Source organism: Athene cunicularia (genome assembly GCF_003259725.1).
Source record: "Athene cunicularia isolate RWA chromosome 1 unlocalized genomic scaffold, athCun1 chr1_part2, whole genome shotgun sequence".
Taxonomy (NCBI): domain Eukaryota; kingdom Metazoa; phylum Chordata; class Aves; order Strigiformes; family Strigidae; genus Athene; species Athene cunicularia.
Genome location: NW_020799092.1, coordinates 29,096,563 through 29,114,516, shown reverse-complemented (window position 1 = coordinate 29,114,516; position 17,954 = coordinate 29,096,563). Strand labels below are relative to the sequence as shown.

The window sequence follows — 17,954 nt, the reverse complement described above, 5'->3', positions numbered from 1 at the left end:
TAAAATAAACAGCTGCTAAGGGCATGAGAAAAGAAACCCCCTCCAGGCATAGGATCATTGGTTTGGTTAAGTGAGGAATGTTTCAGATGTCCAAGCTCTTTGGTGATGTCACCTGCCACGGCAAGGATGATTCTGCTCCCAAAATGCACATCTTTTCCTTGTCAGTGTCACCCACTGTAGGTCTCTGAGGAACAACTTCATCTCCCTCAAACCAGGGGTTGGGGAGTGATGAGCCTAGGTCCTACTGCTTTACGTACCTCAAAACAGTGCACACCCATCTGCTTGGGGAGAGGGGGGAAGAAAGGGTGTCTCCCAACCTACCTCCTCGTTACACACCTCAGTACAGGTATACCAGAGGAGAATCAGGCCTTCAGGAAAAAACAAAGATAAAAGAAAATATGGCAATCGTTTTGCTACCCTAATGAAACAGACTGAATTCTCAGGCCTTACCATTGAACACTAGATGATTCAATTGGACTTGATCTGCCCTCATGAGGCAAAGCTATTTCCTCTCCTGCTTTCTTACTGCAACTCAGATTTGCCTATGCCCTATTTTTGGTATCTAAATTAAGAATATTGCTCATAATCAGACTATATAGCATTTATTCTGAAGAGTAAGAGATACTAATACAGTTAAAAATTCAATATAAACACCCTGTGGATGTAAGCCATGACATTTATATAGCGGATTAGTAAGCACTAAGAGGAATTTCTAATGTAGGTCACATGGCCCTCCCTTCATTTCAGAGGCAATTATTTTAATACCATGATTTCAAAATTTGATGTGTTCTTGAAAACACTTGCAGACAGACAGCTTTATTAAAAAAGCTTCCAAATCCTGAAAGGACAATTTGAGGTGCATCTCCGGTTTTGAGATAAGAGAACATCTGGGAAGGAGCGTATGGGCTGGCCAGCAGATAAGCAGGCTGAGACAAACATCAGTTTTACACAGTATGGATCTGAGCCTCCCTTAGACAAATGGAAAGGCTGGGGGAGGTTCAACACAGAGCTCCTGCTTCAGCCCATCTCTAGCTGAAACCGGCACCACTTGCACTGCCAACGCCGTCACTGTCAGTGGTGAACTGTGCCCCTGGCAGAAGTCCTTGGGGAAGGGGGGTGTCTGGATTACACAACTCGGAGCGTGTTTGGGACCCAACTAGTTTCCTGTGACCGCCTCATGCTGAGATACTTCTCTGCATTATTCCCATTGAGATTTTTCCAGCATTTCCTATTTTACTTTTAAAATTGAATTTGTTCTTGGCTTGCAGGACAACAGAGCAATATATTCAACAAGGATCCATTTTCTTTTTTAGCTTTTTCTTTCAGGCCTGGAAGGTATGAAATGGAGCAGGTTTTTTATGTTAAAATAAATGTTAATGACTCCCAGTGTAAATTAGCTGAAGATATTAATTAATAAGTGTTACAATGCTTCTGGCTGGTGGCACTATAGTTGAGTCTCTTCAAAACATCTCATGAGATATTGTGCCAGAGATTTAGACTGAATTCATTTGAAGCCCATTTTATTTATCATTGAAATGTATTTTGCAAATAAGTCTGTGTGTTTGTGTTGCTCTTCTGGCCAGCCAGAAAAAGCACAAATAGATATGATAATGTGTCTGAAAAGGCATTTCTCTTCATGAAATAGAGCTTTACCTTGTAAAATTAGTTGCCAAGGATGTGTTGTTTCAGCGTTGAAAGTCAGAGAAATAAATCCAGAAGATGCTTTAGACATTTTGGTTGTCTCGTGCATGTAGGACCAAGAATGCAGGGACATTTATTTTAACAGCAAGGTGAAATCTGGGATCTTAATTTTGCTGTGTAACAGGTTTTCTCCCTCTACCTTACCTGTAAGAGGTGACTGCAGTTTATTGGCTTTTTCACTGTGTTTTTGTGGTAGACTGCTCTGTGTAACAGCCTGCTCTTGGGGGTTCTTTCTTTACTCTCTACAGCTCTCAGAAACAAGCCCAAACTGAGATTTTTTTCATTTCTGTGTATCAGAGTTTCCTGATTTAAGGAGTGTTATGTAGGAATGGGAGAGCTGAGAAACTCAAGTCATCCATCTTATTGCATCGAATCATAAAAATAATCTGTAGCTGATGCTTTCTTTCCGACCGCTGAGTGTTTGCAGAGCATGTGCACAGAGAGGAAGGTGAATGGGGTGAAAGGCCCTTCCCTGGAGGGCAGGTCACAGTGTGTCCTTTTGGCCTTTGGACCTGATAGCAGGCAGCTGATTCTCCTCAGCTCTGCAAACCTCTGGATTTTAGTGTGTTGTGTTTTGCAGGTGGATGTTCAGAATAAGACCACCTCAAAAAAAAAACACCAAAAAACAAAAAAACCCCAAACAAACTTGAAGATGTTGCCCCTAGATGTCTGTCTGTGTGTTGTTTGATCTAGGAAAGAGAATCTCTGAGTGGGGAAACTGTAATTGCCTACATATGTAGAATGTTTAAGCACTTTTTACATTTTTTTTTTTAAGTCTGCCATCTTAATTAAATATCTGTTTTTTAAATCCACATTCAGGCAGCTTTCCTGTATGCATCCAGCAGACTGCAGTTCCCATTCACAAAGCCCCTTGTTTTTTTTTTCTAGCTTTCCTTGGATTTATTTGCAGGGCAGTGTTTTGTTTTCTCTGTAAGCTGTTTGGAATACATCTTCACTAGCACTGTAGCCAGAGGCTTTGTATGTCATTCAAAAATAAAAATAAAAAATCTCCACCTACTGAAAAGTGAACAAGCATAGCCCTAGCAACCGGCTGGTGTGTTCAAACCATAGGAGGGTACATTGAACAAGTAAGACCAAATAACATCTTCTCCATAACAGCCAGGGATGCAGTAGGAGTGCCAGCTAGTAATAAGATTAATCATAACTAATAGTGGAGATAGCTTTGTTTGTATTTTATTTTTTAAATGGTGGATTGTAAATGGAGCCTTGGTGAAGTGGTGCTCGTTCTTGCCAGCATGAGCATGGTGTTCGTCTGGGGGCTCTAGAAGAGGGATCTGCTTCTGTAAAAACACCCCCCGCCCCCCTGTCCCATCTTGCACTGACTGTGTATGTGCTGAAGCAATGAGGAAGGTAAGTCATCGTTTTCTTGGAAAGCAAGGGAGAACTTACTTTAAGCGGTCTGTCAGACAGGGTACTCTCAGTGCCTTCCTCCCAGGTGTGTTCTCAGTGGCATTGTGCCAGGGGTGGCTTTTGTTCATCTGCCTCTCCATCTCTCGTGTGCACCTTGGTTTCTCATTCATCTGCTGTGTCATAGATCTATCTGTGTTAAAATGATGATTTTTTTTTTTCCTCTTGTTGCTTTTGTGAATGAAATGAATTTAAACTGCTTGACATCATCTGAAATACGAGCTTTTCCTTAGTTTCCTAAAGAACTCCATTGCACTTCAAGATGGATTTTCATTCATGTTACTAGACTGTGTGGTTTTTCTTAGTCACTGCCAACAAAAAAAAAAACTTGAAGCTTTGTGTTTTCTCTTAGGTTTTATTTCTATTAAACCAAAGCCATAAAAAGCAAAATGAAGAAAGGAACATATGTATGGGGAAAGGTCTGCTGTGTTAGTGGTCAGCCCAGACTCCTCTCAAAGTTTGTGAAGTCAGAGGCAGTCTCGGTGCCCTTCAGCAGGCACAGGGATTAATCCGCTGGAGTTTCCGTATTGTCCTCTTTCCTATAAGCCCGAAAGGCTGCTGATTTATGACTTCTGTCTAATAATTGCGTATCTTTGACTCCCGCTGCACCTCCCATTCCCACCCCCTTCGTCCTGTGGTTTGTTATCTTTTCTCATTTCATGCAGTTTGGTTCTTTGGTCTTTTGGTGTATGAGGTCTTCGATTTCACCCCTGCCCATCTGTTTCTGTGTGCTGGCGATGGTGTGCGAAGAACAAACATGATTCTGTGCCCTTACTGAGGAAGGATGCCTCCAGTACTACTTTTCTATCACAGCACCTTTGCTTCCTGACTGCTAGATGTGATGGATGCACTGTGTTGGGAGGGTGGCCAGGGCAGGATGTGCCGTTCCAGGCTGGTTTTCAATGACCACTTTTAGGACCAAATAGCTGGAGAAATGGGATTTTCTTGCGTCATCTCCAGCTGTTCGGCTCGGGGGCTTTTTGTTCCTTTTATTTCACCTCTACAAGTTTCTCAGCTGTAAGCTTGGTCAGGCTGCTAACAGATGCTCTATGAGCGGTGAAAGGATTTTTGGAACTCAGTGTGTTTACACGGTTTTGCTTCACTAAATTGTATCTTAAAATTTCTCACTGCTGCTCTTGGCAGCACAGCTCTTTTTGCAGTAACAGTCAAGGAAACGCTGTGCAGACTGATGTTTCTCCTTCCTTGGAAGTAGGACCTGGTAACAGTGAGGTAGATGCTGGAGGTCTCCTGGATGGTGTTGGTACCACCATCTCCCACTGCTACTCCCTTCAGTAGAGCTGTTTTAGGCATTTTTGATAACCATGGACAAAAACCTTGTTTAGGAAAAGCAACGAGTACTTTTTTTTTGAAACATGAGGAGTGACTGTGCCTGGATGAAGTGCAGGGATGGTGATTTTTCTGTGCCTGTGAGCCATGGCTTTTTTGTGCAAATGTAAATTAGCAGTTCCTTGCCCCCAGTTAGTGACTCCCCTAGACAGGTGAGGAACGGGGCGGGGGCACTGTGAATAAACTTGATTAGGGAGCGCTCTGTTCCTTAGCACATTTTTACCCTGCAGCTTGGCTTTGCCAAGGCAGCCTCCTCAGTAATGTATTTAATGTTCGATTGTGAGTTGTGCTGAGCTCCAATGGTGGCCGAGGTGAGAAGGCACCTCTGGAAGCCTCCAGCCCACCTGCTACCCCAAGCAAGGTTGCTCAGGGTAGGCTGTGCCAGGCAGTCAGTCTGTGAGTGGCTCCAAGGATGGAGACCTCAAAAGGGCATTTACCAGAAGTGCAGTAGTCTTTGTGCTGTCCTTCAGAAGTTACATTCGAGTTTGGACCTACTGTATGTAATAAAAGTTTTGATGTGGAAGATGAAATGTTTGTTGGCATTTTAAGGATAGCATTTCAGCAAAGCTATCAGACGGTCTCCAGTAAGAGCTACCTCCCAGGTGGATCAAACCAATAGAATGACTCATAGGAGGGAAAATTGAGTTTATAACATGAATTTTTATTTTGATTTGGTTTTTAGTAGGCTCTTTTCCAGGACTTATGCCAAAGAAACCGTGAACAACTGTCTTAATTGCTTGTGTTGGGGCAAATGTCAGCAGTGGTTAGGGCTAATACAAAAAACAAATGGCAGCGTATGCAAAAGGTTAAAGGGAGTTTTCCTTCCTGGTGTTTGTTTAGCTTTGTTCCCTAACTGTATTTATAGCAGAAGTAGTCTCGTGTGTCCTAGATTAAAGTCATGGCAATCTGGGCTATTTCGGTGGCTCGTGTGTCCATTGTGCTAGGGTGGGGGATTGTGTACACCTCTGACTTCTGCAGCTCCACTTCAGCAGAGTACCTAAGCATGTTCTTAATTTGCAGACTGTTGGGATTTTGGGTCTGCTAGTTCACCTGCCCAGGCAGCACAGCGGGCAAGTTCACTTTTTCAGGCTTTGCTGGAAATAATTCTCTCGGGACCACTTCTGGCTTTTCAGAGCTTGAGGATGAGATCAGATTGCATTGTTATGGCGTGAATCTCTGGTAGGCTCAGAGCAGCATTGTCAGGGGGGCAGTCTGTGCGTGCATGCTGTGTCCAGTGAGTCCTGGGTGTCAGAGATATCCTGCCTGTAGGCAAATGATTGCATGCCCAGGACTTCTGGATTGTCAGACATCCAGATATCTTGAGCAAATGGTCAGGCTCCTCCTTTCCTATACCAGTAAAATTCTTGAGGAGAAAAAAATGCAGTGGATAGACATGTGGTTTATTGCTGATTTGCAGTTTCCTTTTAGCAACAGAGGGCCTGTGTCTTCTACACGAGCTCCCCTGGAGTACCATGTGGGATTTCTGAGGTGCTCTGTGGGATGCCCCTTCAGTGGCACGGACTTGTAGGCAAAGCAGGCCATGGGCTGACCAAGAGTAGAAACTGGGTCATCAGGTTGGTGCTTTGATTCTTTGATACTAGTTCTTGCCTGGTGGTGAACACCTCCGAGTCTTGTGGTCAAGCAAACGGCCCCAGTCTTCCTGCTGGTCCAACGATGGTGGTGTCGTGAATTCAGAGAACATGCAGTGAAATGAAGTTCTCTTTTGCAGATTGAGTCACAGACTTGAGGCTCTGGATCCAGCGTACACTCTCGGTGTTTCATTGCTCCTTATGGTGTAGCTGGTGATAGTTCCTGAGAAGAGAGAAGATGATGAGTGATGCAAGTGATATGCTCGCTGCGGCTCTGGAGCAGATGGATGGCATTATAGCAGGTAAACGCTTGGGGCAGCTTCTTCATTTAGCTGCTTCGGTCCTCCTTTCTCATACCTGAAGGGCAGAGTTTCAGGCTGGTAAGAGAACGCGTTGGTAATTCTGTTTGGTGTCTCCCATTATAGCTTAGCAATTACACGTAAACGGAGTGGGGGGATTACACAGACACGGATAAATGGATTGTAGTTTTTCTCCTAGCCTCTGTCAATGCTGCTGAAAGTGACTGAGTGTTGCAGTTCAGCTGGTGCACACAGCACCAGGAAAGCCATGGACAAGGCCTGTTTCAAACCAGGCTGAGTGTGTTTAAAGAGCTGCTGCAAGGCAGGAAGTTTGCCTAATACTGGCTACTATGAACTTCTCTCAACTACAGAGTTAAAACATGAATTGAACTTTCCTTTTTTTCAAAATTGGAATGCTCTGGGTCCAAACATTTGGTTTGGATCTGCCTTGAACATTTGATTTTTTTTTAAAGTACCTATAAATTGTAAGTGGAACAAGGAGAGGGAGGCGTTGCAAAGTATCCAACCTCTGCTTTTAAGCTGAGTCTAGTGACTTAGAAAATAATATAAGTACACAACACGGAGGAGCAAAGCAGCAAGAAATTAATAGTCAAATCCTGTTCCAGCAGAGCTATGCAAACAGCTACCCAAACTGAAAAAATATTCTGCAAGGATAGCAACATGGTTATAAAGTCTTTACTAGTTCCACTTAAAATAATTTCCCTTAGGGAAAAAAAATCATCATGCAGTGCGTGCTTTGTTTGAACAATGACTTTTCTCTGCAGTTTTCCTAAAGATATTAAGGACACATAGCAGGAACACATGTAAAGTGGATTCAGTTGGATCATAATGATCTCTAAAAATACATACAAGCTGTGACTTCAGTAATTTCCATAAGTAGATACTGGTATTTGAATCTGATCATGTATCTGTGTTTCCAAGAGCCTAAGTTGGTTATGGCAGGATGAGGTTTAATGTAAAAATAAAGTGTGGTGTTGGGATGTTTAAGTCACCAGAATCTTCATTTACCCATGTGTCTGAACAGACCTATAAAATAACAATGGGATAACAACTCCTATGCCTTTGTGGGGATTTTTCTCTTTATTTTTTTTCAAAGGGAATTAGCAGAATACTCGCATTTTTGTGGCTTGACAGATGAGATGAATGAACGTTCATGGAAGCGCATATATGGCATATCACTGTAATTTCCAAAAGTTGATAGTACAAATGATCCTCTATTGTGAACACACCTCGTTGTGCTGAGTCATTACAGTGTTAAGGTCACAAATCAGTGTGCTGAAATTATAGTTGGAATTAGCTAGGTTGACTTAAATCAGCCTTAATCCTGAATTCATAGTTTCCTACCTCACTTTAGTATATAGCGAATTTTAATGTAGGTCAAATATGCTTACTGGGAGTTTATGCAAATAAGATTTTTCTCTTTATTAACATGCAAATGTCAGTACTACCCTGTCAAACTGTTCGGTTTAAATGTATTCTCCTGTAGAAGTGATTTGGTCTTTTTGTTTATCATCATATTTTCCTTTATTCTTCTAAAAAATTTCCAGTGCCTTGGAGCAGCTAACGTATTTCTCTATGAAGAATGCAGAGCATGGTTTCCTCTGTACACCCTCGCTGTCTGACTTGGGTCATGCAGTCCCTGGAGGTGGCTCAGAGCGTCAGCAGAGCCTGTTCCAGGGGCGATATGCAGGGCTGCCGGCCGCAGAGCGCTTCTCTGAGAAGCCCGGGCTTCTCCTCTGAGCGGCTGCGTGGCACGGGTGGGGTTTGTTCAGTGAAAGGACCCAGCACCCGGTGGGGTTTGTTCAGCGAAGTGCCAGCGGGAGCAGACGTCGCCTTGCTGAGGGTCGGACCCGCCTGCCTCATGCCTGACCCTGTGCGGTTTTGTTCCCCGCAGGTTCAAAGGCACTGGAATATTCCAACGGCATCTTTGACTGCCAGTCCCCCACCTCCCCCTTCATGGGGGGCCTGCGGGCGCTGCACCTGGTGGAGGACTTGCGGGGCTTGCTGGAGATGATGGAGGCGGACGAGAGAGAGGGACTGCGCTGCCAGGTCCCGGACTCGACAGCGGAGGCTCTGATCGAATGGCTCCAAAGTCAAATGGTACGGTCTCATCTCGTCTCAACTGGCACACGCTCCTTTTAGCTCCTAGTAGCTCCTAGTAGCTAGGCCGGCTCAGTCAGTGGGGCTCTGTGGCATGCAGGCGTTAAAAAGTTCTGGAGTAGGTTTCAGAGAACTGAAGGGAGGAGATTTTTGGTTTGGAGATGCTGCTGTGGGGCCTTGGAAAAGCTGTTGCTCAAATACCTTCTGCAGTGGGTTGGTCTGTGCTTTCTTAGTACCACTGTGTCTCAATCTAGGGAGCAAAACATTTTTCGTAACTGGAGGTTTGTCTCGGAGTGTTCGGGAAAGACATTTTTATAGGAATCAGATGCTTAAATGGAAGGAAAAAGTTGGTTTCAGTATGAACTTTTCACTAAAAAGCATTTTTGGCAGCCTATTTCCTACAAGAACGAGTGTTGTTACTGAGCTTCCTTACCTGGTTTATAAAAGGAGTGGTATAAGCTCAACATCCCTTTAATCTGGATACCAAACCAAATTTTTATTTTCTGCGTTTGGGAACCTGCCAGGTTTTGTCACCTTGCTTTAAAAACACACCAAAATATACCTGACAAGGCTGTTCTTTCCCCAAGATTTGGTTTTCCCAAAATGTCAAATATTACTGAAACAGACGCTAACTGAAGTACCCTGGGAAATAAAATGTTGTGCTTATCAGCAGGTGAGTTGCACGGCATCTTTTCTGAAGGACCCACTGGTTTTGCCTCCAAGTGCTTTGTGGCTGGTGAATTCCTCGCAGGGCCAGAGCCCTTGTGCTCACGGTCTGTGGCAGGGTTTCTATTGTGGTGTCTGAGTGTACAGAGGTTTTTGGGGAAGCACCAGCAGTGGAAGTCAGGACTTATTTCTGGAGGCTGTGCTTCAGGTTTTAAGTCAGCCTGTAGCAGTTACAGTGACAGCAACGGGTGTACGCTTCTGTGTGTTCTGCCAAATCTGCCTTACTGCAGTGTCTGGGTCCTGTTGCCTCACACACTTGGTGCTGGCCAAGGTCACACCGTGCTGCCGAGATGGGGATGCCAGGTCTGATGAAGGCTGGGTCCAGCGCAGGACAGACCACCGCCATGGCCCTGTGCTGCACCCTGAGCATTGCACCCTGTCAGGACAGGCAGCCACTCTCGCCTGGTTCCTTCCCAGGACGGGCATCACGCCCCCTCAGAAAGGGTTCAGTCACCCTAGCCCCATGGCTGACCTTGCAGAAAGCGTTTTTGTCTCAATAGTGGGGTTTATTTCGGTGCTGCATTGCGGTGGGTGTGGGGCCGTGGCTGGCGCTGGGTGACCTGACGTGCCACGTAGGGACCCGCGGGCTGTGCGCGGCAGGCAGGGGCGGGCCTGGGCTAGCACCACAGGGCTCGCTGCTCTGTAGCTCTTGCGGAAAGGTTTGAGGGGAGAGAGCATTTTTTTTTCCCCTCTTTGCTTTGAAATACTCTTTTGAAAATGCTTGAAACTTAATGAAGCACGTGGGAGCTTTCCCACTGCCTTCAGTGGGATTTGGATCTTGCCCCCACTGTCAAAGTGTGGCAGCCAATGCTGAGATCAGGGGAGGAGACAGGAGTGACATTCGAGTCAGATCTTTAAAGCGCGCAGAGTTCCTGCTAAGATCAGCGTTTCCTTCTTGCGTAATGTACAGCAGTGAGCATCGCTGTAACTAGACTGCTCTGTGATGAGCAGAAACCAAGGGACATAAGTGGTTTCATGCCGGTATGGCCTTTATAAAAGAGTGTTTGTATGCCATATAAACAGCCTTGGAAATTATCTGCTCCCCATGGCATGCACAGGCATCAGCAGTCTGTGCTTAGTGATGCCAATCCACCACATGTTGTTCTGAAGTGAAAGGGCCAGCAGCATGGCTGGAGGCTGCAGTGCCTGCTGAGATTAATGAGGCCAAGGCCAGTCATTGCCCCTTGTGATGGCAAATGTGTGACTTCAGGATGCCTGGCTGTTAGAATCTGGAACGAGGTCCTTCAGACCCATGTGATGTGGGTCACTGCACGGCTTTTGTTGCAGCCATGGGCTGAATCTGGGAGAGGAAGGGCTCTGTTGTGCCTCCCAGCTTAGTGCCTGCTGAGCACTGGAAAAGACATGGCAGGGGCTGTGTGTACAAAAGATTGCAGAAAATAGCTGTTCCAACTATGCCTCTCCTCAGTCTGCCTCAAAATACTCCACTGTACTCCGGCATCCTTAAGGCCCCTAGTAGGAAAGGCTGGATGTTATGTTTCATACTGCGCTTCAAATGTGGGATTTGCAGGTGGCACCAGTGTTGCTGGCCCTTGTTTGAGCAGGAAGGTGTTCTGTAAAGTGCCCAGATGATTTGCAGGAAGGCTTTTTGCAACTATGCCCATGCTTACGGAGGAGGGGAAGACACCTCCTTGGTTGGAAATCAGTTTAATCCTCCATGCATGAAGAAGTTGTCTCCACCAGGCTATTCCCGGCTGCTGGAACTGGTGTGTAACATCCCATCTGAAGCTGTAAGCAAGCCTCTTGGGTCTCAGAGGAAAACAAAAATAGTGTTTGCTGCTGCCAAACAGTGTGTTGCAAGAGAAAAATCCTCTCCTGGCCCTGGCAGGGAAACCGCTGATGCCCTAGTTGGGAAGAGGATCTGACAGTAGTGTCCCAAAGTTACTCGCTTGTGTAAAATGGGGCAGAGCATTCAGTTTTGCCATGCCAGAGTTGGCTGCCTTTTGTCTGTCTGCTACCCTGTTCCTTTCTGTTCCTCTCAGTGTGTTAGTCTGTGCAAGCACTCAGAAAGGGCCAGTGAGTTAAAACGCCTTGTGCTGACTTTTTTTAACTGGTGGATGCCAGATGGCCACGTGACACCAGAGCTGATGTACAGTGCCCAGACATCTGGCAGAGCTTTTCCAACATAATTCGTTGGATGGTCCCCATGGGGAGTTCATAGAAGTTGTATGTGCAGCTTTCTGCTGCACAAATAAGCCAGTTTAACTGTAATACATCATTTCTAATTGTCTGTCTACAGCTCAAAACTGATCTCTGTTTTGCTGAAACCCTGCTCATGTTTCCATGTGCAAATGGAGGGCAGGTGAACATCACGGTTAAAAATTACAAACAAGGCCATTGGTTCAAAGTCTGGAAAGGGACTGAGGCCTTTTCTGATGTCAGACATGTTGGGACTGTGTGCTTTCACTGGGGACCAGACCCGAAATCCATTCCACAGTTTTGGAGTTTTTTCAGATTTCTCCTGATCACCAGAAATGTTTAATATATTCTGATGTGTGCTTTAATAAAATATGTGCTGTACTCTGTGGAAAGGGAGCTTCTGGCTTGAATATAGACACCGAGTGAATAATTTGTAACATCATTATCACTACAAGACCATTTTAAATGAAACTGCCTTTGCAAGACCAAGGCAGCCCCACTGTGTCCAGCTGGAAGTTGGTAGATCCACCTGTTGAAGAATAATTCTCAGAAACCTTGCTCCCAGTCATGAATGTTGCTCCAGTTCTTCTTCAGTTGAAACAAACAAGAGACAGTTTTCTTTCTGGTTATTATTTTTCTTGACAGTGTTTTTTTGGTATCTTTTTTTTTTTTTTTTTAAATACCTCTTATGCAACAACCTCCCAGAAAGAAGAAACCAACTGTGTCTTGTTAAAAAGGAGGGTGAAGGGTAGAAGTGGGTGGGCAGTCCCTTCCCACATCTCAGAGCCAGCTTCCCCAAGCTCCTGGTCTGAACTTGCCCATGTGGGTCCTATTATGGGCCTTCTCCTCTTTAGAGGATGTGCTCCTGGAACGAAGGAGCTGGGATAATACTTTTTCTTCAAAATCTGCAGCAAGTTCAGCTGTGGTTTTAGCTTTGGAAGTGACTTTCTGAATTTGGATACATACATAATAATAATTTATTTTTTTTTTCACTCCAGAAGGGAATTTTTGAAGATCATTAAAGCAAAACAAACTTCCTGGACCTGAAAGGTTTCTTGAAGAACATTTTCATCTCATCTGAAAATGATCCTTAATTTGAGCTGTGGCACCTACAAGTGGCTTGTGCAGTTGAATGTTGCTGTTGTGAACAGCGTATCTGTCATCTCACAGACCAGCCTCACATTTTGACACTTCTTCAACAAGCTGGTTCTTCCAGAGAGTGGCTGGAAGTAATGAGTTAATATGAGGGGATAGTAGATTTCAGAGAGAAGTTTTCTTCACTGGATAAACATAGCTTGTAATCTTACAGAGATTTGTGGGCTTGTTTGGATGACAGGGTGATTCCCAAGTGGGGGAAGCAGTTTGGTTAGCCAGAAATCATCTCCTATTTCTCATACATGGAATAATCTTGTCTTCAAACCAAAGTTTGTTGTTTGATTGTTTTAGTGTGGGTGTACAGTGCATTCATTTGGCTCAGTTTCTGCTTATGTTGAATTTAGCTATCCAAAGGTCCGACAGTAATGTGTGGCACATAGGTGTTTACAGCCAAACACCTGCTTGAGATCCCTCCTCAAATTGCAGTATGAAATGAGCTTTGTCATAACCTTGCAGCCTGTCATCATAAACTGCCTCCCAGCAATACTTTCTGTCTGTGAGAGATCTACCTCTCTAGGTTCTTGAAACACAGGACCCTGCTTCTTGCTAAAGGACATCATCCAGACTGGTGAGTTTTTAACACTGATAGATAATATAGCTCATTTATAGCACGTCTTGGTGTGGCATCTTCATGCGTTGTGGATGAGTTCATCAGCAGTGAGAACAACCCATGTGGTCCTACGCTGCAGCGTAGGGCAGCCCTGATGGCCCAGGTGTCAAAAGTCACCATTCCCAATTCAAAAAGCATCAGCCTGGCTTAAAAAACACAGCTTCTGCTTCTCTTCTGCTCCACTCTTTTGTTCTGGGCTATTCAGCATTCATGTTTTTGAGATTTTTATCTGTCAGTGGTAGTTGTAAATGTTCCTTTTTAATAATGAAAGCTGTAGGGTTTAAGATAATCACAGGACTCCTGGAGCTAGGCTCTGGGGTCAAAAATACTAAGGTTTTGTTACACTGCTGCTGTTACTGCATGAGTTGAAACTTAAACGTGAGGACAGAGGTTGGTTGTTGTTGTTGCATTTTACACAGTTCTTAAGTATGACATAAACTTGAGACAAGCCACTCGTGGGACCTGGGACAGTTGAGTCAACTTTCTCCTTCCTCTTTTTCTTGGTGCCTACAACTGAATACATGTGTGCTTCCAGCTTGTACAGTTAATAGCCCGTTAAGAAAAGAAAATTTCCCCCCTGTTCACCTTGTAGCTAAAGAGATCAGAATCGCTCTTTTCTCACGTGTTTTTGGGTTGGATGATTTCTACAGAGCCAGGAGGGTGCAGAGGAGAGGGTTCAGCGGGGAGTGAGGGTGGAGGTGGCCGGCTGCCGCCTGCATGGGGCTGCTCTGACTCCCGGTCAGGTTTACACAGCTCTGCGCCCCCCTGCTTTCATCCTCCTCTGCCTCGATGCCTGGCCTTTGTGTGTTGGGATCCCAGCGGGCTCAGGTTGGAAGAAGGGTTGATCTTCCTGGGCTTTGATGTGTTAATTCCCCAGAGGAGCTGCTTGCTCCGCCTGAGGAGCGCTGCTGCTTCCCACATCTCCTCTCCAGTGCCACGTTCGCCTCCATCCTTGGCTAGGCGAGGAAACCTGCCTCACTTACCCTCTCCATCTAGCTCAGAGGAGCCCTGACAGTGCCGCTCGGCACAGCGGGCACCTGCGGAGCTGGGGCTGCAGCTCTCAGGCTCGGCTGCCTGCCACAGTCGTTCCTGTCCTTAAATGCATGAAGATAGTCATGACCAGCATGGAGTATAGCTGGGACATTCACGGACACTGCGTCTGGCTAAATAAGGTAAGGCTATCTGTGTTTGTTCTGGCTCTTGCATTTCTCCGAGGGACGAGCTATAGCTGGGCAGTGCTGGTAGGGAATAAGCATTTTGTCTTCCTCTTGTATCAGATACCAGCTGAGCTGCTGTTGAAGACAGTGAATATTTTGAAATGGTTGCATCTTCCCTATTCAACCGCTGTTGTTATTCACATTGAGAAAATGTTTCAGGTAAACTCCTCAGAGCGAAGGTCTGTCTTAAGCTGGCTTTCTTTCAGAATTCACTTTTCTTGTAGTGAAGCCTTTTAAATAGAATGCGGGGGGTTTTGAGTGGGTTTGTGTTTTTTTTTCCCCTGCTCATTCTGTAAGGAGGAAGTAATCTGTAAACTTTAGGAAAAGCTTAGCAGCAGGTCTGCCTGCCTGCTGCCGGACCATGTGGAGCAGGCTGCAGATATTCAGAGCAATGAGCAGGGAGGCATGAAATGCAGGAGATGCCCATTTGGGAGGGCAGTGGTGTGCTCCCACACAGACTGGGTAAACACTGCTACAGGTTGTGTTCAGGCAGATTTGACCAGTATGAATTTGGGAATCTGTGCTTAGAGAGGGTAAAGCTGTCATGGCTCTGTATTGCAGGGGAAATGGTGGTGAATACTTCAGCTCTCACCGTGGCACACCAAGTGATGTTGAGGTGGCAGAGGCTGCAGGAGCCTCCTTGCAGGGGACTCTCTGAAACTGAGTGAACAAGCAGAACAGCAGTAGCTGTGCTTAACTAAGCGTAGGTAATGTGTATTATAATGATCTTGAGCAACATAAGCATGTTGATGAGCTCTAATTTAACTCCAGATGGTCAAGAAAGAGATGTCAGGAACAGCTCACTTGCCCAACTGTTGATTGGACTGTAGTGGTCAAAACAGTCAGTGCAATCTGCCATAGAAGAAAATAATGCTGTGGAGTGGCAGCTCCTTCTATACAAATCAAATTGCATCAACAGCAAGAGCAGTGTAATTTGTGCTGCTTATTTTGTCTCAAAAGCAGAAGATAAGATGAAGGAAAATGAGGGTATCAGCTGCAATAGGCTATAAATGAGCTTTATTTCTGAAAGGAAAATTCAGCAACTGAGAAGAAACATTTTTTTAATTTATTTTTTTTTTTTTTTATAAGGAGCTTTAAAACAGCAGCTATTAGAAACCTGCCTGTGGTTTGGAGTACTAACTCACTTCCAGGGGAAAGGGATTAAGGACTGAGGGCAGGCAAACTGTGACAGTTTGGTGATGCATCTGCCTAGTACAGGAATAATGCCCTCCAGAGCAGTGTGGAGTTTTACACTTGCATGATTGCAGACAGATCTTACATATGTGTTTAACAGATTAGCCACGGATTGATTTTGCCAAGTTTTTGAGTGCAGTGGGTCTGATCTTATAAAGCATTTTAAGTAAATACTTAGCCTCGAACTCCTGCAAAGCCTCAGTGGCATCATGACAACTGTTCTTTTGTTCTTAGGATTAAGGTTGGTATTGGTAAATCTGCATTCTCTTCCCATACAGTGTTTTGCTATTAATCCCTGAATTGAAAACACATGAAGAGTTTAATTGCTTAACTGAAGGTAGTTTCTAAGTCGTTGATCAAAAAGAGCCTTCTTTGGAAAATGGCAAAGCTTTTCTTACACAGCTACTAAAGTATGTTAATTCTATATTGACTTTGATGATACAGATTTGATCCAGAACTAGCAGGTGTTACTTTTCTTTATCTTTTTTGTTTTGTTTTGTTTCTCCCCAGAGCGGAGCCATTGCTCCGCAGGCTCAGTCCCAGGGGTGGCTGCAGGTCCCCAGTTGAAGAGAAACTCCTGAAGGACACACCGAGTGGTGCTCACCCGGGTTTTGCACACACCAGGTCTCCTGGCATCTTTCAGACCTCCTTGTAGCCAATTCCTTCCCCATGGGGCTCCCTCCCCTGTCTCCTGGTGCAGTGCTTTCCCATATCCAGTGTTTGGGCATCTTCCCTCTCCGTTTCCCCTCAGTCCTGCCCACTGCTGTCATTACCTTGTTCTTTCTTCCATGTGTTTCATCTCCTCTCTTCCTTTCTTACCTCTCTGGGAAGAAAATCATGCCAGGTATCAACTTTTTGCCTTTGAAGATAGCGCAGAGGAGAGATGCAGAAAGGCATCGTGTGGCTGTTGCTGCCAGTCCTTGATCTCTGCACCACCGCAGGAGGTGCTGGGGCTGCTACTCTGAAATAGCTGCCATGGCCTTTCTCTGTCGTCCTTTCTCCAACTCTCATCTTTTTCTGCACCGAAACCAAAGCCAGCGAGTTTCTTACCCTTTCATGCCTAAAACAAAGAGTTAGTCCCACGTATTATGCAGAAGTTACAACATTTCAGGCAGAAAGCAAACTGCGGTTAAATTGTACTGTTTCTGTTTTCAGTGTGCTACAGGAGGTCTGTTTTTATGCAGACTTTACAAAATATTTCTGGCAAGAGACAGCAAATACATCTTTGTATTTGGTTTTGTGGAAGAACAACCTTTACACCAGTCCTCTTTGGGGTTCCCATCACCTCCTCCCTCTTAGGGCAATATGCAGCTGCAGACTGAACTTCCACTCTCTAAATGCTCCTATTTTAAAGCCAAGTGTGATGTGCTGAGCAAAACAGGATTTTTTTGAGAAATGTGAGTGGAGTTTAACAACAAAGGTGTCTTGGCAAGATGCATGACTAACATTCTACTTTTAACACCTCATTGGTTTCACAGAATCATGGATGTTTCCATCATAGTGTGAAACCAGTTCTTACATCCCTATATTTTCTTCACACAGTTTTTGGTTTTAGTTAATTTGTGTCTTGTTATGCTGACTAGAGTATCAGTTCAGTGGTTGGGGTGCTGATGTGGTGGTTGGGAGGCAGGGAGTTGAGTCTGTGCTTTGATAAGGGCTTTCATGTTAGCCCTGGCAGGATGGAGGGGCATCTTTGCATCTCAACTGCCTGCTTGCAATAGGGCTGAATATCACTTTCCTTCTTCAGATACACACTGCATTGATAAATGTGTTGTATATTACAAAATACAGACACTGTTCTTATGGAGTCTGAGTAAGTGCCTGAGATGTACTGGAGGACTTCAGATGAGAAGGGAGTTGCAGAATAGCAAAAGTATGCAAAAAACTCAGCTTTGTGTTTCACATACAAGTCAAGTTACAACATTTAAAGCATAATCTGCTCACTGGGCAGCTAACAGGTTTCTTTTGGAAGCTCTTCAACTTCTTTCACCTGAAGTGTTACAAAACTCAAGATCTCACTGATCTTGAATGGAAATCCTATGGCATGAGCTAAATTCTGGTAGAGGTCAGGGGAAAACAGGGCAAACTCAGAAGTTTAGAGTACTTCTGCATGGTTCTTAGTGTCTGGATGGTCAGGAGGCCTGGTAATTTACTGCTAAATAATTCAGTTGCAGGGTACCATGGTATGAGGTATCGGTGAAAATTACTAGAGAGCATCCTTTCTTAGTCTACTCTAGCTCTAGTGATGTCAGGGATGATACTGTGGTCCCCTTGTAAATGTTACACATGTGTGCCTGGCAGACACATTTACTACTGCACGCTGATGTAAAAGCTGCCAGGACACAGCCTGATTTCTTGAGAGCGCTAAGGTGAGGTCAGATATTTTGTACCCCCTCCTCTTTATTTTGTG

The 17,954-nt window shown here is 44.8% G+C and overlaps 1 protein-coding gene across 9 annotated transcripts in view; it reads left to right on the top strand.

Moving 5' to 3' along the window:
* PPFIBP1 (PPFIA binding protein 1) overlaps positions 1 to 17,954 on the top strand; it is a 112,155-nt gene that overhangs the window by 53,851 nt on the left and 40,350 nt on the right. For 8 of the 9 annotated variants that reach the window (XM_026861707.1, XM_026861733.1, XM_026861752.1 and 5 more), the window contains 2 exons: positions 6,206 to 6,367; positions 8,280 to 8,485. In XM_026861707.1, coding sequence (XP_026717508.1) covers positions 6,304 to 6,367; positions 8,280 to 8,485 — 270 coding nt within the window. In that variant the 5' untranslated portion in view covers positions 6,206 to 6,303. Of the gene's footprint in view, positions 1 to 2,767; positions 2,790 to 6,205; positions 6,368 to 8,279; positions 8,486 to 17,954 lie in introns of those variants that run through there. The other variant, XM_026861698.1, reaches the window with a different exon arrangement.